The 23,211-nt window shown below is 38.3% G+C and overlaps 1 protein-coding gene across 3 annotated transcripts in view; it reads left to right on the forward strand.

Annotated features, from left to right (window-relative positions):
• Sugct (succinyl-CoA:glutarate-CoA transferase) overlaps nt 1-23,211 on the forward strand; it is a 721,641-nt gene that overhangs the window by 288,125 nt on the left and 410,305 nt on the right. For all 3 annotated transcript variants that reach the window (XM_059263379.1, XM_059263377.1, XM_059263378.1), the window contains one exon: nt 4,171-4,268. In XM_059263379.1, the coding sequence (XP_059119362.1) occupies nt 4,171-4,268 (98 nt within the window). The remainder of the gene's footprint in view (nt 1-4,170; nt 4,269-23,211) is intronic.

Here is a 23,211-nt window from a genome sequence, read left to right on the forward strand (position 1 = left end):
TCTCACCTCTTTACTGGCTTTCTTTAGTGCCAGGAAGCACTATGTAGGCTACTATGGGAGAATTGTTACCACTAGCCCTGTTCAGCTATAGACCCTGTCTATTACAGTACCAGCTTGCCTGATATGATGTGCCTGCTGGTACAGTAGTGACAAGACTATTATGGTCTAATTGCTTTCTGATTGGAAGGAAAAGCCAAAAGCCAGTGGTTTGGAAGGTCATTGCTATTATTTGATAAATAGGTGTGATATTCCTGTCAAATAGTATCCCAAATATTTATATTTAGGTTCATAGATTACTACAGCTAACTGTCCTGGGGGGACACTTCTTTTTTCAGTGGGTGGTATACTGAAAGGCTGTTCTTAAAAATTAGTGGCAGTCACTGTGGTAGTAATGGCGTATATTTAGTCATAGATGCATTAAAATGATCAGACATGTATATCACTCCCTTCCAAGCACAGTAAACAAGTCCAGAAGATGGAACAGAAAGAACCTAAAAAATAGAGCAGTTGTTCTTAACCTTTATAATGCTGTGACCCTTTAGTACAGTTTCTCATGTTGTGGTGACTCCCAACTATAAAATTATATTATTTCTACTTCATAACTGTCATTTTGCTATATAAATATCTGATATGCGGAACATCTGATGGGCAACCCCCAAAGGGGTTATGACCCACAGGTTGAGGACTGCTGAACTAGAGGAAGGGACAGAATGTTATGTAGCAGTTTCTTCCATATTGAAACATTACTTCCTGGAGGGAGGAGGGAGGCTTATAAGAGTCAGGAATTGAACAGATCAAACAAGGCACAGAAAGTGACTGAAACTTACAATACTCAAGAAGCTGATGAAAGATGTAATATTCATAGGCCTCTCCCAATATCATATAAATAATAACAATTACTGGGGTTAAGAGACTCTTCAACCAGATGAGCTACTTGCACACCATGTAGGGAGTTCTGGACACATAGCCTTTCTATATTATTAGCACATGTTAGGGCAGAATTTTTTTGGCAATTCAGAGGCTTTTGAGTCACCCATGGTCTTACAGTAACTCTTCATTGCTCTATATGTTTCTATAAGTAGCTTTAGTGAGCCTATTAGTTCATAAATTTGATTTCTGTGGAATCATTTCTTTGATCTGTTGTGGGTGACCTCTCTGGGATAAATAAGCTCCTAAACTATTATTTGTCTGTGTTTTACACAGTGCTGGCCCTTGCATGCCACAAATTCAGTGTCCCGGGCCAGGTGAGATATACCCACTAGGGCAATAGTGGCAAGACTGTTTATGGGGTAACCAGCTACACTAATGATTAGATTTGAAGCCTGCTTCATGGGAAGGGATTCATTCTTGGTTCTATAAACATGGCTAAAACACAATACAAGGGAAGCCATCGACTCAAAGGGGAAATCTTTTGATTTGTTTTGTTAAGAAGTCAAGTTGCCAAACCACCACCATCTAAATATTTATGTTTATATCTATAGATTACCACTGCTTCCAATCTTTGGCAGAGAATCTTTTGACTGCAGTGAGTGCTGATTAATGTAGAGACTCCACCTGTTCAAAGTGTTGAACGTGATTATGAGTGCTTATCCATAGAGGAGATACATTGTTTCCCCGCAAAGCTCAGGTAACAGTCTAGAAGAGGAAGAGGAAAGAATGTAAAATCCCAAGAATGGGGAAGAGTGCTATGAAAAACACTCTTCTGAACATGACATAGTGTACACATACCAACTCACAATAGCCATGGTTACCTTCACAAAATCAAGCCAATTAAAAATTCTGGCAGGGAGGAGGCTCCTGAGGTCCCACCCCTAGCTAAGGAGTTAATGTCAGTTTGTGACTACTGGGGACAAGAGAGTTACTTTTCTTTGAAGTGTGGCCACTAGAACTTTGTCAATTGCCCTTTGGATGATTGCACACCCAGTGGTATAATGGTAACATTAATTGGACTCAGTGAGTTATAAGGAAAATGAGAGATTGAAGATGGACAGAAGATAGGGTGGAAGAGGGAATTGGAGGGAGGGACTGGGAAGTGGATATAGTTAAAAGGCATTGTATAGATCTGTAAACTTTTCAAAAAATATTAAAAAATGCCAAAACAAATTGCTGATGATGTTTAGAACGGAAGTAGTTTATTCACTGCTGGTAGGAATGTAAATTAGTCAAGCTACATTTTTTTTTTTCTAATCACCACATAACAGTTCTGCCCATTGTTAATTTCTTATGAAACAATGACTTTTGTGTTTTACATTATGACTGACTTCCTTTTAAGATATTTTATTGTGCATTATTTATCTATGAAAATAATCCATGATTGAATTCTATGCTCTAACCAGTAAATCCACTTCAAGTATAATGAGACTGGCAAATTAAAGTAAGAGAATGGTAAAGCACAAAACCAAAGCAGAGATGTCATAAAGAAAGCTGAAGTGGGGCTGTCATGGCAGTGGCTGAGTGTCACCATCTCAAACCTTTTTGTATCAAGTCCCTGTTCAAGGAATTGCCTAGCATCTGCACTGGCAGAGGGGTATGTAGTGGTCTGAACTTGACAGTGTTTACATTTCTTTTATCTAAAAGCCATGTTCTAATAATTCTTTTAATGCACTTGTGTGTGTGTGTGTGTGTGTGTGTGTGTGTGTGTGTGTGTGTGTGTGTGTCACAGCATGGATGTGCAGGTTGGAGCACAACTGTTCAAACAGCTACAGAATGATTCCCTTCATTGCCCTTGGTGCTGTCTGTCTAGACAGCCAGGAAAGCTGAGGACAGATGTATAGTTACTTAGGCCCCCAACTTTGTATGAGGCTTGAAAAATGAAAAGTTTCCTAAGTCAAATGCAGAGGACACAAGGGCATCCAAGCCCTCCTGGAAGAGTCCCTTGGTGTCTTCTTATGTAGCTGACAGTAGCATGCCTGCTGTGCAGCCTGACTTGCAAATTTGGCCTGTTACTTAGGGGAAGAACTTGTTTTCCCTTGAAGATTTACTCTTCAGAAGGAGATTTGTGACTCAGTCAGGCATTGAGACCAATTCTAGGATCAGGTGTAGTGACAGGGATGTTTCTGGAAGGGGCATTGTGTGCAGTATCACCTTTTAAAACCTGCAGAGTAATGCTGCCTTCAGGGAGAAGTGAGTGGCCAATGTGAAAGAGGAATCACAGCACTGGGATGGTCCTGACTGTGCGGAGTCTTCCCTGCTTCTCTCTTTTGTAAGATGACTAGTAGATTGGTTTTATTTAAACTATGGGAAACAAGTGAAACCTTCAACTGTGTATATTGAAAGCAAACCCATTAATAAAGGAAGTCAGGCTTTCTGTGGGGCACTTGGCTTGCCCCCAGCCCAGAAATGCTCTTTCTGAGTTTCCAGCAGAGCTGCCAAACTCTTGTCTCCACACCTTCTTTCAGAATGTCCCTTTCCTTCCAAATTGACTTGCTACTATCATTATGGTCTTGTTAAAACTACACAACATCCAAAGGCATTTGCTCCATAGAGTTTTCCTTTAGTGAGAAGCAGCAGAGGAGGAAGTATGTAATAGTATTTGTAGTCAGTATTCCTTCAGGGAGACATACTAAAGAAAAATAGTGACACTCCTGCAGGAAGAAGATCTTTTCATTTTATGTTTGAACGGTTAGAATTTGGACAAATACATGTGTTTTTCCTTTATTTTTGCACCTTATACAATATCTTGAATAGGGCTACTGGGATAGATTATATCATTTTATTAACATGTGGAACAAATAGTTCTGTGCCCCTAAGATGTATGCCGACTGTAGGTCTTATATAAATGAATGTAGGCACTTAAGGTTTTTTTGTTGTTAGATTTTAGGCTAGTTTTATCTAGTTTTGGAACTTTGTCCACATTCCTGAAGGTAAGACTTTTTCTGAGGATTTGATAACTTGTCTTTATCCATATGTATATTATGGACATCTGATAACTTGTCTGTGCTTCCATATATAGGCATATATGCATAAATATAGTAAAGCACTCTCATATAATTGGCAAGACTCACTCACCAATATGATTCCCTCAGTTGTGTGTTGCTGCTTCTATCCCCTTGTAGAGAGGGGTGAAGACAAGTAAAGAAGTGAGAGGCAGATCCTGAGTGCTGCATCTAACCAGGACCTAAAGGTATGTGAAAAACTTGTGAATTATATCTATTTTTTTTTTCCTTTTAGGTCTTGAATTTGCCTGAGTTGATTGATGATTCCAAGTATAAAACGAACCATCTTCGGGTGCAGAATAGAAAAGAGCTTATTAAAATCCTATCTGCAAGGTAAGCTTGGATCTGATGCCTAAATGAATTATTTTGTCCTCATTGTGAGAGGCTTTGTGGGCCCTCTCTTTTTATATCAGTTTGTAGTTCTCTTTATTTCCCAAATTGATTAATGAAAAGCTATCATAAAATTGTTGTTGTTAAAAACAAAACATTTGAAAGCATTTAAATGTCTTACTAAACACCAACTCCTAACAATGGTGTAAACAAAGTCACAGTGACTTAAACTGGGTTGCTTCTTTGAAGTATGTAACTGTTTGGATTTAGCATATCATAAATTGCTAACAACAAGCGCAACAAGAATTTAACATTAATTGTACTTCACTGTGTTAAATACTCTGTATATCATCTCATTTAACCCTTACAAGCATCCTGTGAAGTAGGTCCTGTTGTTCCCATTTTACAGATAAGTAAACTCAAATATGTGGAGGTGAAATTAAGTTCATTAGATTTTCTGAGCCCTTGATGTGAATGAGTTACTGTGATGGAAAATGCTAGTTTAAGTAATGAGTTATTAAAGAGTCATATTAAGTGAGTATTTGATTTCTAAATTTCCATTCATGTCATGTTTTACTTTTAGGAAACATATACCAATTTTTGAATTTTGCATAAAAAAGTAATCTAACTCTTTCCTATCAATTTGTTTGCTTCTAAATTTTTTAGTCTGTAAAAATAGTCTTTGTGGGTTTTGTGACTCCAGATGCCTACATGTGTTGTCACCCAGTGTTGAAGATTTGCTTTTGTTATGCCAATGACTTAAGGCCTTGTTCAAATGACCATGTGTTTTCATGTAATATAAATTGATTCTTAGAAAGTAAAGTCATTCTTATGATACTTTTATTTCCTTGTCTTGAATTTTGGGACCTTTCCATGAAATTCTGGATATTTATTTACCCATTTGTTCTTCCTGGATTTTAAACACTTCTCTACACTGTATCTCTTCCATGTGTCAAATGCTCTGTGTGTCAAGGGAGGACCTGTGTGTGGGACTAATACACATAGAGTAGGAGAGTGGAAAATGGGTGCCCCTTTCCTTGTCAATAGTTAAATATAATTCCGATTCTACTGCAAAGCTTCACAGCCCTTAATGATTAACCTTTCTTCACATGAGAATTACCCATTCATTTCTACATTTTGCCCCTTTGTCTCCTAGGCATTTTTAATTCATTTAATTCATTGATAGAATTTTTTCCTTTCACACCATGGTTACCAAATCTCAATAATAGGGACTTGTGAGAACCTTATAAAAAGCTCTTTGATGGACTAAAAAATCATGCCCATACTGTGAGAATAGTAGAAAAATAAACCCAGGCAGATACAAGTATCATCTTGTTATTAAATTGCCAGCATTTTGATAGCACCAGGACACACAAAATTAGTTTCCTGTGCCCTAAAACTTTTTGATTCCTTGATTAGTTCAGTTATAGAATTCTACTATGGAAGGCTTTAAACAGACTTTGACATAGAGAAAACCTTTTCCTTTTGAGGTAAATCAAGTAGCATTTCACCGTTTTATACACCCACACCCACACATAGGAATTTAAGCATTTTGAACTCATAGAGTCATTATTTTTCTACTCTGACTCAAGAAGGAAATAGAAACATGCTGAAAGGAAGAATCTAAGGGGGGTCACAGAGAGGAACCTTGACTGGAGATTTTTCATAAAGGGTCCTCATGGTTTTTGTTGTTGTTTTTTATTTGTTTTTTAAGACCAAGTTTCATGTTCTCTTAGTGTGTTGACTTTTTTTTTTGGTATTATCTTACGATTTTTATAATTTTCAATACATCTAATACCTTCTCATCCAGGGTATGTCAAATAGTGGTGAAAAGGAAAGAGTAGCATATTTATTCATTCCTGCTTATAAACACATCCTTTGTCTCTCTAAACAAGTAGGAGTGGGTACATTAATCTTATTTAGTGGTTAGCTTTCAGAAGTCTTTACAAATGCCTTCAAATTTGCCATTCTCATTATATGATCTACATTTTCCCCCAGTATTGTAAAACTTCAGTGGCTTTCCACAAATTACAGGCCTAAGCCCAGTATGTTCAGTTTGAAACCTAGAGTCATTCATAGTCTGACATCAGTGAAATTTCCTGTAGTTTCCTATCCTATTTCAGTTGGAGGCCCCTGCTCTTGCCAGACTCCCACCTTTTATGTTTTCTGTCTTATTTCCAGAATTAACGTTTTACTGAAGCAGTTGTAGCTGCATGGCTATTTCTACATTGATATGAAGCCACTCTCTCATATTTCTTCCTGGGTTCCCTGACAAATGACAGCATCTTTAGGAGAGAAAGTATCCAGTTTGTGTGTCATATCCAGCCTATAATCAAACACAAGCAAAATGGGCATGAGTTCTTGGGACAGTATTTCTCAGGAGTATGAATTGTTCAGTATTCTGTTCTTGACCAAAAAAGTTTCCTTTCAGTCATTTCAGAAATTGTGAATCATTTGAAGTTTGTTCCATAAAAACAGAGACATTAGCTAGCAGGGAGAAAGAAAGGACTGCCTTTGCTAGATGCCAAGTTCAGGCCTGAGATATGCAATTCTTCTTCCTCTTCACAGATGACAGTTTTGAAGCATAGGTAACATCTTAATTTTCAATTACTTCCAAGTGATTCCATGACCAAGGCAACTTACAGAAGAAGAAGTTTACTGGGGTCTTACAGTTCCAGAGGGTTAGTCCATGACCATCATGGCAGAAAGGCAGGGAGCAGGCATGTTGTCGGAGCAGTTCCTGAGAGCTTACATCCTTTTTCACAAGCGGAAGGCAGAGAGAGAGCTAATTGGAAAACTTTTGGGTTTCAAAAGCCCACCCCCAGGGGCACACCTTCCCAGATAATGCCACATCTCCTAATCCTTGCCAAACTGTTCACCAGCTGGGGACCAAGCATTTAAATATATGAGCTAGATGGCCATTCTTTTTCAAACCACCACAGGTTTTATATATACAGTGAGTGGATAGAAAAGGCATTTTAAAGCCAGGTGGTGGTGGCGCACTCAGAAGGCAGAGCCAGGCGGATCTTTGTGAGTTCAAGGCCAGCCTGGTCTACAGAGCAAGATCCAGGAAAGGCACAAAGCTACACAGAGAAACCCTGTCTTGAAAAACAAAAAAACAAAAAAACAAAACAAAACAACAACAACAACAACAAAAAGGGCATTTTAAGGACTATACTCTTTTCACATACCATATTTCTCACCCCTGCAGTGACACATAGTCACATTGTACTTGTTTATTAATTCAGTATATACTTACTGGAGGCTCTTGCTTATAAGTTGTAAGCATTGGAGATAAGTAAGTAAGAGAAAATTACATTATTAAAAGATAATTAGGGAATGGAAAAGATTAATACCAGAGGTTGGGAATGAGGGTGGCTTCATCCACATACATTCATCAAGGGGGCCTGCCCAATAAAGTAAGATTTGAACAGAGGCCTGTAGGAATTGAGAGAAGGCAATCAGCAGAGACCTGGAAGAGGTTTCTAAGACTGAGGGCATGTGATGGACTTCAAGAAACAGCTCATCAGCTGTTGTGCCCTAGGCTAGGGGAGCAAGAGGAAGGCTGAGGAGGGGGCACAGACATCAAAAGAGGTGAAAAGCAGATCAAACTGTGAAAATAAAGACAGGTGTTTTAAGCAGGTTGATGCTTAGATTGTGAAATATGGGAATTTTGTTTTTTTTTTGGCAGGGGATTAGAAAATGGGTTTGCCCAGCAGCAGCTTGTATTTTGTATCTAACCTGAAGTGTCAAAGGGCAGTCTTTGTTTGGTAGAAAGTTCAAAGTATTCTAGGAACACCAAGCCAGTAAAACTTCCTTTTATTTCAGTGGAGAGGCCATGGGAACTCATGAGTTTCCATAATATGTTTTTCTGTTATAGTAGCAGTAATCAGGACTCTGGAGAGGCCATTAAGGGAATGAATGCTGTTTCCATCTAGTCAAGAGAATGGGGACTTCCTCTGGCTTGAGGGCGGGGTAGCACCTGGTAGTCTAAGATAGGCAAAAGGTAAGAGTTAATCCAGTAGGGCCAGTAAATCACTGAGTTAAGGAACTAACCCCAAAGAAGGCAGGTTCAGTTCATGCCATGCTAAGGAGATGGGTGGGATAATTATCTTCTTAATGAGATCATGTACTTTTCCTGCCCAGATGCCTTGTCCTCTGTGCAGTTACCACACAGCTACTCTGAAACTCAGTTAGGTTTAAGTCTTGACTCAGAAAGGAGCAGCTTTTCCTTTCTTTTCTTTTGGATATGGGCCAGGACCTAAGTTAACTTTTTCTAGTACTTTGGGCTTTTCACTCTTTTTCTTAAGTTGCCTCCCTTTTGCCACATGGTTGCTTGCTGAACCTCCACACCTAACCCGGAAGTCATGGTGTTCTCGCTTCCTGTTTTCCATGTCCCTCCTCCAGGCAGCTACTGAAGTTTACAGTGAAGCTGCCTTGTGGTTTTTCTTTTAAGTGCTAATAAAATTGTCCTTGACCTTTTATCTGAATGATTCTTAAGTTCTTCTATTAAGAAGAGTCAGAACCTAGAGAGGGACCCCAATTTCGTTGGTAACTCATTGTGATATCCAACGCTGGGCTCCCTTAAATTTTGCACTCACTCACTCACTCACTCGCTCGCTCACTCACTCACTCATTTTTACAAACATAGAATGCCTACTGTATACCAAGGACTGTTCTGAAAGTTAGGAAAATTGCATAAAGAAAGGCATAATGCCCAGCTCCCTGTATGCCGACTTTCTAGAAGACAATTCTTGTGGTTGCCTTGAGCATGTTTCTTCATATAATGTTTTTATTTTTTTAATTTTTTTCAGCTTTAAAAAAGTATTACAAGAATGTGTTAACCACTTATTGTCTTTTCTTAATATATTAATATGAATGCTATATTTTTTTGTGTTTGCCAATCCTTTTTAAAGTGAAAGCAAACTTTTAGATCACTGGCTGTATTATCATGTCAGTATAGCAGGTTTTTGCTTATGGTCTGTTATTAAACATTATAAGTACTTTTCATCTGTGCTCCTATATATTCTCATCTTTAGACTATGTAAAAAATGTGGAGGGATTTCTGAGAATGAATTAGCAGTACAGATAACTTTAAAAATAAACTTTAGGCATGATGGACTCACAAGAAACTCATTTCTTGCACTCAACTTGATACCCCAAACTGAAAACTGAAGCATTAACAGATTTTTACAAGTGTATGTGCCTCAGCAGACATATGGATTTCCTACTGTGTTTCATAATCTTCCAAGAATTTTCCTCAGCCATGAGTATTTCCATCTTTGCCACAGTAGGATTCATGTGAAGGCTATACAATCAGGAATTCCCTTTGTACACAGTGGAATTCTTAGCCTGCTCCCCGACCTGTAAGAGGCTTTCCTTTGACTGTTCTTGCAGAGTACAGTTGGAGGCTTTCTTGGAGCTCCAGTATCATTATCCAGACTGCTGCCTGCTTTGGTCATCAACTGTTTTCTGTAGCCAGCACACACAGTTCCCTCCTGGGCTCTCAGGTGTTCCTAGTCCCCGACGGTGCCTGCCAGCAAATCTTTTTTTCTTTTTGTAATGTGGAAGACTTTCCCCTTGAGCTTGCCATTTTATCCTGAGTGTTGCAGAAAGTCTGTTTACCCAGCTGCTAATATTGAACACCAGGTAAAGTAAAACATATTAAACCTTAGCTAAAACACAAAGAACACAAGTAACAGATTTGTCCCAGTTCTGGCAAACATACCTCATCTTTGTGTTGTTAAGGAGCAACAAACTCTTCAACTTGTGTGAGTAGCACACTGGATCAGCATTTTTGTAATAGTTAGGACCTCAAAAGTGAAAGTCCTCATGTGTGTTCAATCTAAGAAAAGAAGGATGAAGATGATGTGGTTTTGCTTGGGGAGAAATCCCAGGAAGCCATGAAGTGAGAAGTAGGAAATGACAACAATGGAAGTAGAAATAAGACTCACATCATCCCCTGCCTCCTCCCCATGTTGCTAACATTTTTGGTCTTTGTCTAGATACCTTGGTTCAGCAGTTGTGATGAGATGTGAAGCCTGGGCTCCTGAGGAGTGCCTGGTCTAATAAGGAAAGCAAATACATAAAGCAGTGAATGAAATAAACACTAGCAGTGTGTGGCTAGTGCCAGGGTGGTCAAAGTGCTGTGGAGCCTAGAGAAGGGACTGCTGTTTCAGCCTAGGTAAGGCAGGGAAGGCTTCCTGGAGGCAGTCCCACTTGCCATGAATCTTGAAGGACAGATGGAATTAAGTGAGGGAAGGAAAAGGTATTTTAAAAAACAGACATAATTACTTGAGCTAATTTTAAAAGACTTAAAAGATCCTGAAGGAAGAAAAAAATATGGCTTGGAATGACATGGATGGTAACTTTTAAACTTGGGAAAAAGTTACTAATGTAAAGCCAGTGTCTCTTGACACAGTTCAGGAAGTCATTGCTAAAAGTGGCTGTGCTGCTTCCTCATGAACAAAAGCAACAGACTGCACACTTTCTTGAGATAATTCATTAATATAAATAATTGTCATTGGCTGACTTGATCTCTTAAATGAAGTCTCAGGTATATAGTTGTGAGTTTACTTAATTTCAGAGTTTACTGTAGTAAATCACTGTGAGATTAAATATTCTACTTCAGGATTTCTGAAAAGAAGTATTAAATATTTTTGGAATTGAATTAAGAATTTATTTTTTTTAAAAAACTTCCTCTAATCTGTCATCACATTATTTTAATAGATGTACACAAAATTTTTTAAACTTGAACCTAAAGCACATATTCAGTGTTAATGGAGGGACTATAAGTTCAAAAGTACCTGATTTAATGTTAATTGGACAGAACAAAACAAACAACCCTGATGTAGCTGTAAGTTTCTCTGGTCCCTTCCGGCCCCATAGTACCGTGTTTCTCTGGTCCTACCTGGCTCCGCAGTCCTGTAATCGCTCATAAAATAATCACTCAGAGGCTTAATATTAATTGCAAATCATATGGCCTATGGCTCAGGCTTCTTGCTAGCTAGCTCTTATAACTTAACTCAACCCATAACTATTAATCTATGTGTAGCCGTGTGTTCTGTGGCTTTACCTGTGTCCCATTACATGTTGCTCCTTTAAGGCTATTTGGTGTCTCCCCCTACTCTTTTTATCCTCTCACTATCTCTCTTGGATTTTCCTGCCTGGCCCCATCCTGACCTGCCATAGGCCAGTGCAACTTTATTTATTAGCCAATGGGAGCAACACATATTCATAGCATACAGAAAGACATCCCACAGCACTTCACCTTTTCTATCTAATCAAAAAGGAAGGTTTTAATTTTAACATAGTAAAATTATATATAATAAAATAGTTATCAAGTAAGAATTACAATTATAATATCTAGTCTATTTTGTAAAATCAATATATAAAATATTTCAAACAGAAGTAGGAATATGTATATAATACACAAATACAGTTTTGTATTTGTATCAATATACAAGTTATCTTAAATAGGAGTATAAGAATAGTTTACTGTGGGGGTATATTTGTGGATTTCTGTGGGCCTCTCTAGCACTTTGCTTCTTCCTATTCTCATGTGGTCTTCATTTACCATGGTCTCCTATTCCTTGTTCTCCCTCTCTGTTGTTGATCCAGCTGGGATCTCCCGCTCCCCCAAGCTCTCTTTCCCTCGACCCTCGCCCTTTATTACCCCCACTCATGTCCAGGCTGTTCATGTAGATCTCATCCATTTCTCTGTCACTGGGCGATCCCGTGTCTTATGGTCGAGAGACAGCCTGAACTGAACTACTCTGGTGATGGGGTGGCCAAACACCCTAATTGTCGTGCTAGAAACCCCATCCAATGACTGAGGGATCTGGATGCAGAGATCCACGGCTAGGCCCCGGGAGTCCAATTAGCGAGAAAGAGGAGGGTTTATATGAGCAAGAATTGTTAAGACCAAGGTTGGATAAAGCACAGGGGCAAATAGCCAAACGAATGGAAACACATGAACTATGAATCAATGGCTGAGGGGCCCCCAACTGGATCAGGCCCTCTGAATGGGTGAGACAGTTGATTGGCTTGATCTGTTTGGGAGGCATCCAGGCAGTGGGACCAGGTCCTGTTCTCATTGCATGAGTTGGCTATTTGAAACCTGGGGCTTATGCAGGGTTGCTTGGCTCAGCCTGGGAGGAGGGGACTGGACCTGCCTGGACTGAGTCTACCAGGTTGATTTCAGTCTTCGGGGAAGGTGGGAATGGGGGGTGGGCTCTGGGGAAGGGGAGGGGGTAGGAGGGGGGAGAACAAGGGAATCCGTGGCTGATATGTAGAACTGAATTGTATTGTAAAATAAATAAATAAATTAATTAATTAATTAAAAAAAAGAATAGTTTATGTTTGTGTCAATTTACAAGAATCCATATCAGTGCAAATTATCCAAGCCTGATAGTTTGCTAAATCAATTTACTAGTAGATACAGTAATCTACCTTAATATACTATACCTATCAATTCCTCCCCTTTTAAAGGAGAATACTGATTTTAAATTTTGTTTTTCCACCCCCAACCCTATAACTATCCATCCATAACCCTGAGAAAAATGAAACCTTTTGGAGAGGGGGCATCATTTTCTTTGAATTGCTTCCTGCTCTTTAGGGGGTGACAGTATCTCTGTGGGGGTCTTGTAAGAAAGTTTAGATAGTTAGGTCTCAATAGGGCTAGCTCTAGAGTCTGCAGTCAGTCTCAGAGTAGTTGGTATGATTGTCTGAGATTCTGGATAGAGGTGTAGTATGATGGACCATCTAAGCTGATCATTGAGTAATATTCTTAGGTACAATGGCATCTTTTTGGATCGAGTAGAGTCATTGTTGTGGGGGCTCCATCTCCCTTTTGGAGAATTCAGAGATTGCTATTGGAAAGACTTTTCACTGTAGAAAACTTAAAAATTATTAGTATCAAAATAGAAAGTTTGGGTTTAGGATGATTCAAGAAAGAATTCCCAGAAATCAAGGATAAGCATGGAGAGAAATAGAATCTTGACAACAATGGTCCCTAGCTTATTGGTTTTCTTCTGTCCCATATCAATTGGCTCTTCTGATATGAGACAGAATCTCCTAATTTTTTCTTTTAGCATCATGCTTAGGTTTAGAGAACTACAGAGCCACATTACAACTCCAAAGCCATCTTGATTTATAATTGAATCAGGACCACAACTTTTCTAGAGTTAAAGAGGTATGTTAGGTGATGTTAGACAGTGAGATATTACCCTGTGGAGTATATTGATATCAATATGTCCTTTCTTTATGCGGTAGATGTCTAGGTGTCCAAAGCCTTATAATTTCTTGAAGATGGGTATTTCTATTATCCTGTAAAGACAAAAAACAGAACTCTGCTCAGACCCTTGTTTGTTGTTTTTCTTACAACTTGTAGAGTTGTCACATTGGTGGATGAGCTATCACTTCTCCTCATTAAGGGGTTTCTCCTGTTTGAAGCAAATTTTTATTAATTTTGTTGGTATCCATAGCTTTTCCTCTTCTGCAGAAACAAAAGCAAAACCCCTTCCCCAATGTAGGACATATCCTGATTTCCATTCTGAGGTCAACACATCTTGGAAGTAAACTGGTTGGTTTAGCTCAGGAGTTTTTTCCATTGTCCAATGTCTCTCCACAACTGTTGTTCTTTTCTCATCAGCATTGAGAAAATTCAAGATTAATAATGAATTATTATTTAATCTATTTCTAGGAGTCATTGTTTATTTGGCATATCCTTTAAAGTTATATTAGATCTTTCTATGACTGTTTGGCCTGTGGGATTGTGTGGTATACCTGTAACATGCTTTATATTGTAATAAGCAAAAACTGTCTTATTTTATTTGAGACATATGCTGGGGCATTGTCGGTCTTAATTTGTACAAGTATTCCCATGATAGCCATTACTTCAATTAGGTGTGTAATGATAGAGTCAGCCTTTTCAGAACTCATAAGAGTTGCCCATTGAAATCCTGAGTAGGTGTCAATGGTATGGTGTACATATTTTAATTTTCCAAATTCTGCAAAATGAAACACATACATCTTCTGGATTTCATTTCTTTGTATACCTTTAGGATTACTTCCTGCGGGTAATGCAGTTTGGTTATAGAAGGAACAAGTAGGACTTTTTTTTTTTTTTTTTTTTTTTTTTTTTACAATTTCCTTGGGTTGTTGCCAAGTGATGGAAAAGTGCTTTTTCAAACCTTTACTATTTACATGATGTGTCTTAAGAAATTCTGAGGCTTCTACCACATTACCTATTAATGACTGAACAATCTCATCATTACCTTGTGCTAGAGGACCTGGCAGACCCATATAGGATCTGATGTGTCTTTTATAAACTTAAGATGTTCTCTATTTCTGATGATTTCTTGTAATTGTATAAATAGTGAAGTTAATTCTGTATTATTAGGAATAAATTCAGCAGTTTCAATATGTAAAACAATTCTATCTGCATATTGAGAGGCAATAACTATATTGAGAGGTTTCATGAAGTCCATTGTTACTATAACAATGGCATACAGTTCTGCCTTTTGTACAGAATTGTAGCGGCTTTGAACCACTTTACTTAAACCTCCTGATTTATATTCTGCATTTCCTGATTTATTTGCATTAGTATAGAATGTGGGGACTCCAGAGATTGGTTTTTGCCATACAATGTGAGGAAGGACACATTCAGTTCTTTATGAATTCTATTCTCTTGCTTTGGGGATAGCAATTGTTAATCTCTCCCAAAAAGTTACTTCATGCTCTTTGCCAGTATTCATTATCTTTGCATAAAGAGGAAATTTCCTCATTAGTTAAAGGTACTACAGTTTCTGCTGTAGCCATTCCTGTCAATTGATGATATCTTAGTTTTCCTTTTAGAATCAAATCAGAGATCTTTTCTACATAAATCTCTAACTTCTTACTTAGTTTACATGGTAGAAATATCCATTCCGATAATATCTTTCCTCTGCATCAAAATCCCTGTGTGAGAGTGTCTGGAGGGGAGAATGACCAGCATGCAGTTAAGTTCTGGATTCACACAATCCACATGTGCCTCTGTCATTTTCTTTTCTACTAGAGCCAATTCCTTTTCAGCTTCAGCTGATAATTACCTTGGATTTTTTAAGTTTTTGTACCCTTTTAGGATATTTGCCAGATTTACTATTCTATCTTCAGGTATTACAATGATGGTATATAAGTTGGAAATGCTTCCTAACAATTTTTGAAAATTATTAAGAGTCTGTAGTTGATCTCTCCTGAGTTGTACTTGGGGTCTAAATTTTTGTAGATCTATCTTATGTCCTAAGTAATTCATAGAATTTCCTATTTGTATTTTTTCAGGAGCAATTTGTAATCCCCAGCAAGGCAAAGCTTTTTTTTTTATTTCTTCAAACATGTTTTCTAAGGTATCTAACTTTGGATCAGGTAATAAGATATCATCCATATAATGGTAGATTATAGATTGTGGAAATTTTGCATGAATTATTTCCAACGGTTCTTTTGCATAAAATATTGGCAAGGGTAGGGCTATTTAACATTCTCTGTCAGAGGACCTTCTATTGATATCTCTTGACTGGCTGAGAATCATAAGTAGGTACTGTGAAGGCAAATTTTTCTCTATCCTTTTCTTGTAGAGGTATGGCAAAGAAACAATCTTTTAAGTCAATAACTATAATAGGCCATTCTTTAGGTAATAGAGAGGGCAAGAGCATCCCATTCTGTAAGGAGCCCATAGGCTGAATTACTTTATTTATGGCTCTCAGATCAGTCAGCATTCTCCATTTACCAGATTTCCTTTTAATAACAAATACAGGGGAATTCCAAGTCCTGGTAGATTCTTCAATGTGTTGAGCATTTAACTGCTCCTGAACCAGCTGTTCTAAAGCTTGTAGTTTCTCTTTTGTCATAGGCCATTGTCCAATCCAGACAGGTTAATCTGTTAGCCATTTTAAATTATGGCCATTGGTACTTCTGAGAGTTCAATGACAGTTGTGCTGTGTTTATGTACAGCCTGAATGGTTGGTGGCTGTTTTTTTTTTATAGTATCTTATAATATTATTCTAAGAAATATAAATTAGTCTATATTCTACTCCTGAGATTGGAAAAATTTAGTCTGGATATTCCATTGCTATAACCCGGCCCCAAAGATTCACTGCTACTTTGCTACATTTTGGCCTCAGCCTTCCTCTTTGTCCTCCTGGCCCTATGCATTCAACCCATGTAGAACTTTGTTTTACCTGAGATAGGATTCAAATCCCTAAAAATTGGACATCTACCTCTTGAAGAGGCCAATTCAGAAGCCATGATTTTGGTGTAATTATAGTCACATCTGCACCTATGTCCACTAATCCTTCAAGGACAATGTTACTAATTTGCAATTTAAGCTTTGGTCTTTGTTCATTTATAGAAGTCTTCCAAAATATTTGTTTTATGGTGCTTTTTGGTATTTTTGACCCATCTATCAAAGTTGTTCTATCATCCATGTTGATATTTTATTTGTGCTGAAATGTGGTGATATTTTATTTGTGCTTTAATAAAATTTGCCAGGAGATCAGAGGAAATAGAAACAATTTTAAGTAAACAAAGAAGTCAGGCAGTGGTAGCACATGCCCTTAATCCTATCCCTTAGCAGGCAGAGGCTCTGTGTGTTCAAGGCCACACTAGGGAAGAGAACCAAGTGTGGTGACATATGCCTTTAATCCCAGTACCAACCATAGAGGTCTGGTGATCTGTACAGACAGTCAGTGACAAGGAAGTGAGGTAGCTGGGCTAAGGGAGCCAATGAGAGGACAGAATAGCAAGACAGTTAAGGGGTGGATAAGACAGGAAGTAACTCGCATTTGGAAGCTTCAGAGTTGGTGAGCTAAGTTGGCTGGTGGCTTTCCCTATTTCCCTGATCTAAGGCTTCACTCCTATATTTGGCTCCATGTTTTTTATTTAATAAGACCATTTAGAAATTCATCTACAATCCAGTGCAGTATCATTCTTTACATTATGCTCTGGATTATTTAATTGTCCTTGGGAGGAATTTCCTCTACAGTGATTGGAAATGTTTGGACCACGTTCAATTTGGGGCCCTGTTAGAGGTCCACGTAGGCATTTCCTGCTAGTAAAGGGTTGCCTCATATGTCTCTTGTTGATCTGCATTCAACATTGGCCCAATGTTGGCGTTTGCCACAACCTCTGCATAACCCAGAAGTTTGGGGTCTCCTGTTTGAGTTATTTCTATAAGAAGCATTGCTTCTAGGAGCACCCTGTATACAGTTTCTTCTTATATGACTGGGTGTAATTCAGTTAATACATTTGTTACCTTGATCCCTCCTTCTACCTTTGGAAATCACCTCTCTTATCAAAGCCTCATTACTATAGTTAAGAGACTCAACACCATTTGTATGTTGAATTTGTTCCTCCAAAAGTGCTGACCTGACCTTTAAAGGTGTAAGTATTCTTTTTAATTCTGTATTAACATTATCAAAAGCCAAAGACTGAGTTAATAACTGTCTTAATTGTGGGTCTGATATTGCCTTGTTTACAGCCATGGTCATTCTTTCTAAAAAAATCAGTAAATGGTTCTTTTGACTCTTGGAAAACCTTTGTATATAGCTCAGTTGGTTTCCCTGGTTCTGGAATTTTTTTCCCCAAGTACTTAAGCTGCTCTACAGCATAGGGTAATGTGTGCTCATCCAAGGTAGTTTGTACATTTAAATCAGCAAAATGGCCCTCACCAAGAATTTGATCTTGGGATATTTCAAAACCTCTGATTTTACCTTGCTGTTCAATGGCTTTAGCCTCTTCTTTAAAACAACTTTTCCATTGTAACTTCTGGCTGTATTCTAATACAGCTGAAATTAACTGATTCCAGTCATTTGGTATTATTCTATTTCTAGGAGACCACATATTTAACATCTCTTTTACATATGTTGAATGTATTCCATAGGTGACTACCACTTTCTTAATATTTTTAAATCTCTCATATGAATAGGTTACCAGATATATTCTATATATTATTCAGGGTGGGTATCATCTGCTAGCTTCTCATGGATGGTGACAGGATAAGCCATTTTATTAGAGCTGCCTGGTGATGTTATTACTTGTATGGCTCTGCCCTTCTGCCTATTAGTTCCTTTATTATCCTTACTGAGAGACTCCTCCAGAGCTTGAAATCGATTTAACTACCACCTGTTGCAGTGTTTGAACCTCCTCTGTTATAAAGGATTCTAGAGATTTCATGGACTCATACAATTTTTTCTGTTCATCAGAAACATATGATTCCACTGACTTTATTCTATCAATTAGTGATTATCTTTCCTCCTTAGAAATTATCTGAATGGCATTAAGATTGCTCTGAAGAGTTATTTTAACCATTAAGTATTCATATTTATTATCAATAGAATTAAATCTAGTTGTCCAGTTATTATTAATGGACTGAAGTTCTTGTGGTAAATTAGTGGATTCCAAAGAAAGAATCTTTCTATTTAAGTCCTGTATCAGTCTCATTAATTTCTCATTTTTGCTGTTATTATTAAACCAATTTTTCAATGATATGAGATGAATCATTATGTTACTTGCTATTTTGGTAGACATTATATACATGCCAGGGAGGTTGTATATGTCCTCTAATATTTCATCCATAGTACAAACAAAAAGATTTTAAAATTCCTGAGTGGTGAAATTGTCTGCCATTTTTTTGAGAAATATTCGAATTTTGTAAAGAAAAAATTTATTAATTTGTTTATTTATTATCAGTTTAAAGTGTAAAATTATCAAGTAATTTACCTCAGATAAAATCCTCAAAAGATTGTCCTATGGGTCCAGATGTTTCATGTGTAACTAACCAGGTTAGGTGAATGGCTGATTCATTGGATGATTTTTGGATGTAGTATCATTGTTTGGCCAGTAGGCGTCGCAGGTATAGCACCAAAACAGGTCTGGTGTGAGCTGACTCAAGCTCTCTGAATGGGCTCTTGTGAATTAAGCACTCACCCAGGCAACCCCCACCTGGTATTGGTGAATATTAGGCAGAGCTGCTGGGGTCACAACAGATGAGGCAATACACCAAACAAACAATTAGAAGTGCTGCCTGGGACACCTGCAGATACTCTGCGGGACTGGCAGTGGTTACAAGAACCTTTGTCTTGTGAGCTGCCTGGCCTACAGGCTCCTAACAAGGCTGCTGTATTCCAGCCATCACCTGAGCAGGAGTCAGGCAGTTCCTGGGGATTTGAGAGGGCTCTGCAGGGTGGAGAAACTCACCAGCAGCTGCCCACAGCTGTTAGGGTTTGGTCATGAGTAGGTGGGCGTGGGGTTCAGATCTACATGATTGGGTGCCAGCTAAAGCGATAAATCCACAGGAGTCTGTTTAAGAAGTACTAAGGAAATTTATTAAGGTAAATTGAAGAAATACACTCATGAATATAGAAAGGAATAGATAGCTGAAGTCATCCTCTGATCTGACCAGGAGCAAATCTACCTCTCGGGCAGGAGCAGGAAAAAGGGGCATGTGACCCTTCTCTCTCTCTCTCTCTCTCTCTCTCTCTCTCTCTCTCTCTCTCTCTCATTTTAAGAGGTCACTTACAATGGCAGGAAGCACCACCTCCTTCAGGCCCTATAGCCCAAGGTCATGGGCTGAGCAAATACCACTACACCCTGACATTTTTTGTGAGGTCCATCATCCTGTGGCAGGTAAGGAGGAAGGTCTTTAGAGGCCAGGAGGTTGAGGAGATTTTGAGGAGTCACAAATAGATACCACGTACCATATTCACGTATACCATAATTATTCTCTTTGAGCAGAGGCTATAAGGTAGGCAGGGACCCAGACACATGCTGGCACACATAGACTGTAGACAGGTAGGCAGCACACAGACCTACAGAAAGACACAGGCAGGCTGACAAAGGCGAAACCTCAGACAAAGGATCATGCCTCTGACCTCAAGGTCATATTTATAAAGAATCATACAAAAATAGTGCTCTGCCAAAAATAATTATATAATAGATTACAACACAGTTACTTTTGGAGTGCTCTGACAACAGTGCCAGCCATTTTGTGTTGACTTACTGATGTCTTCTCACTCCATTCCCCATTTCCCACTCTCCCTCCACCCCTACTCCCCACCCCCAACTTCCTATGTCTAGTGTCAGCTCTGTGTTAGCTGACTCATACTGGATATCTATATCAGCATCATGTTGTCTAAATACAAATGGGCACTTAGGGCTTCCTGTCCTCTACATCTCTCCTGCTAGGTCTTTCTGGGATGCTCCCAAGATTTAAGGAAAAGTTTAAACCATTTTTTATACACGTCATTGGCCTAGGGTCTTATCCAGAAAACAAGATACAAAACTACATGATAGTCCTTATAATGTGGCCCAGACTTTCAGTTAGCCATTTACCCTTGAATTGTGGACCCTTTTGGTCTCATGGCCCCTTTGTCTTTAAAGTACACACAGGTCCAGGATCTGTTCTTGCCTGCCTCACCTGTCCCTTGTAAGTTACTTTCCTAGGCTGCTGCATCAAGTCTTCTTTTGCAATAAGCTGTCACCAGACAGTCCTTTCCTCTCCTTTTGACAAGACAGTATATTTCTTAAAGTATATTGTTTTTATTTTCCTTTCTCATAATTGTTTGGGTTTCTGAAATTCAATGAATGATCTGTCAATTAGCAATTGCTGGCATCAGCGTTGAACAGAGCTATCTGAGTAGAGCTAAACTGGCCAATAGGGAAGATTCCAGGGCCTACAAAGCAAAAGGGTGAAAGAGCAGTAGTCAGAAACCATGGAGACTCATGGTCACATAATGTCAGAAGACATAAGTTGGAGACCATAGTATTCTTGTGACCAACTCTCATCTTGAACTAGTTCTCTGATTTCCCTGAGCCTCAGGTTCTCTTAAGGACATATGACAGTATCTACATCACAGTGAACACTATCACAGGAGAACAAGCTATGAAGCATATATATATCATATATATATATATGATATATATATATGATATATATATATATGATATATAGTTACTTTTGTGTTATTATGATCAAATGTATATATTTGACATAAAACAAGAGAGGTATTACTTACATTTTTGCTTTAAATTTTCCAAGGGTTTCAGTCCATCATAGCAGTAAAAGTATGGTAGCATAGCTCCATTCATGGTGATGGAAGAGTACAGTGGAGGCCATTCAAATCAGGGTGCATCAAGAAGCAGATACCTTGCAAATTGCAGCCCTAATGACTTTCTTACCTTTGGAAGCCACATTTCCCAAAGATTCTGATGTGCCCAACATCTCCCCATAGTGTCTCCAGCTAGGGCAAACATTCAAAACATGAGCCTGGGAGGGACATTTCAAATCATCACAGAGAAAAATCTGAATCTTCAAGAATCATCAATTATGGTATAGCAATGTTTTCATTTGTTAATTTTGTATTTTAGAGACAGAGTTTTGCCATGTAGTTCAGGATAGCCTTGAATTCATGGCACTCGTCTTGTCTAAGCCTCTTGTGTACTAAAATTACAGCCATGTGCCACCATGACCAATTCTGATAATTTTTTTTTAACAATTCCAGTTACAATCATTTTATTAATTCATAAGGTTCATGTACTTGAGAGAATTTTTTCTGTTGAACTACAGTTATTGCAAAACTTAATTTTGGCAATTTTATTTAATAAAGTAGCTGTCAATCAGAAACCTTGATTGGAATAATATAAATATAGTTTTATTGTTATCCAATTTGGTTCTAGTAAAGTGAAATGAAATTTTAGTTGGCCTGGGCCTTGTAGCTAGATTTATTTATGGATAACTTCAAAAAATTAAAGTAGCTTTCAAGACTTAGAAATACATTTAACTTAGTATTATTTTACTAATGAGGATATTAATAGGGCACAGAGTTTTTTTTGAAACCTTTTAAAGTGTGCCTTCATAGCCCCTGGTCCATTCCCTTCCAAGAGACACTTGTTCCTTAGTGTGGGCGATGAATTTGGAGGCTTGAGCACTTTACTTGTTGCTCCTTACATTTGAAGCTGTTTTTGCTTAGGAATGAAATACTTCAGTGTGTCCTTTAGTTGCTGTGCTGTGTTAAATGTCTGTCCTAGTTTGCTTTCCTATTGCTGTGATAGAACATTCTGACCAAAAGCAACTTGGAGAGGAAAGGGTTTATTTGGTCTAAAGATTGTAACATCACTGAAGGAATCGAAGGCTGGAACTTGTGTAGAAACCTGGTTTCTAGGAACTGAAGCAGAGACTACAGCAGTTACTGCTTACTGGCTTGCTTCTAGGTTCACGTTGAGTTACCTTTATTGAACTGCCCAGGCCCACCTGCCTACAGTGGGCTGAGTTCTCTTACGTCAACTAGCAATAAAAAAAAAAAATGCCCCACAGACATGATTAAAGGTCAGTCTATGGAAGAAACCTCCCAGTTGGGGTTTCCTCTTCTTGGGTGTTTCAAGTGGCCAACCAAAGGTAACATTCTATTTCTTGCCAACTTTGACACACAGACACATTACTTTAAATTTTCATTTTTCCTTCCTTGTTTGTCATGAATATCTTATTTTAACATCATGATATAAAATGTAGTATTACTTTAAAAGTCTCGCAGTCTATAAAAATTGAGACAGCTTAAAAGTTCAAACCAGTCTATTTAAATTATCCAAAGTCACTTAACTTTGTGCTCTTGTAAAATCAAGAGTTAAAATACTTTCTGACTCCAAGGGGGAAGAACCAAGATATAGAAACAATCACACTTAAGGAAAAACCATATCTAGCAGTTTAGCTCAAATCCTATAGCTCAGTGTTCGGCATCTGAGACACACAATCATTTGGGTTTGAAAGGCTTATAAGCAGCTCTCTTTCTCTAACTCTGACAGCTACAGCACATACAACTTATCTTATAGGCTCAGGCCGGCTCCACTTCATACCTGCCACTGTCATGGCAGGCATCTTGTAGTCTTGGCATTTCCAATATGATAGGCTCTCCACTGA

The sequence above is a fragment of the Peromyscus eremicus genome, chromosome 5 (genome assembly GCF_949786415.1).
Source record: "Peromyscus eremicus chromosome 5, PerEre_H2_v1, whole genome shotgun sequence".
Lineage (NCBI taxonomy): Eukaryota > Metazoa > Chordata > Mammalia > Rodentia > Cricetidae > Peromyscus > Peromyscus eremicus.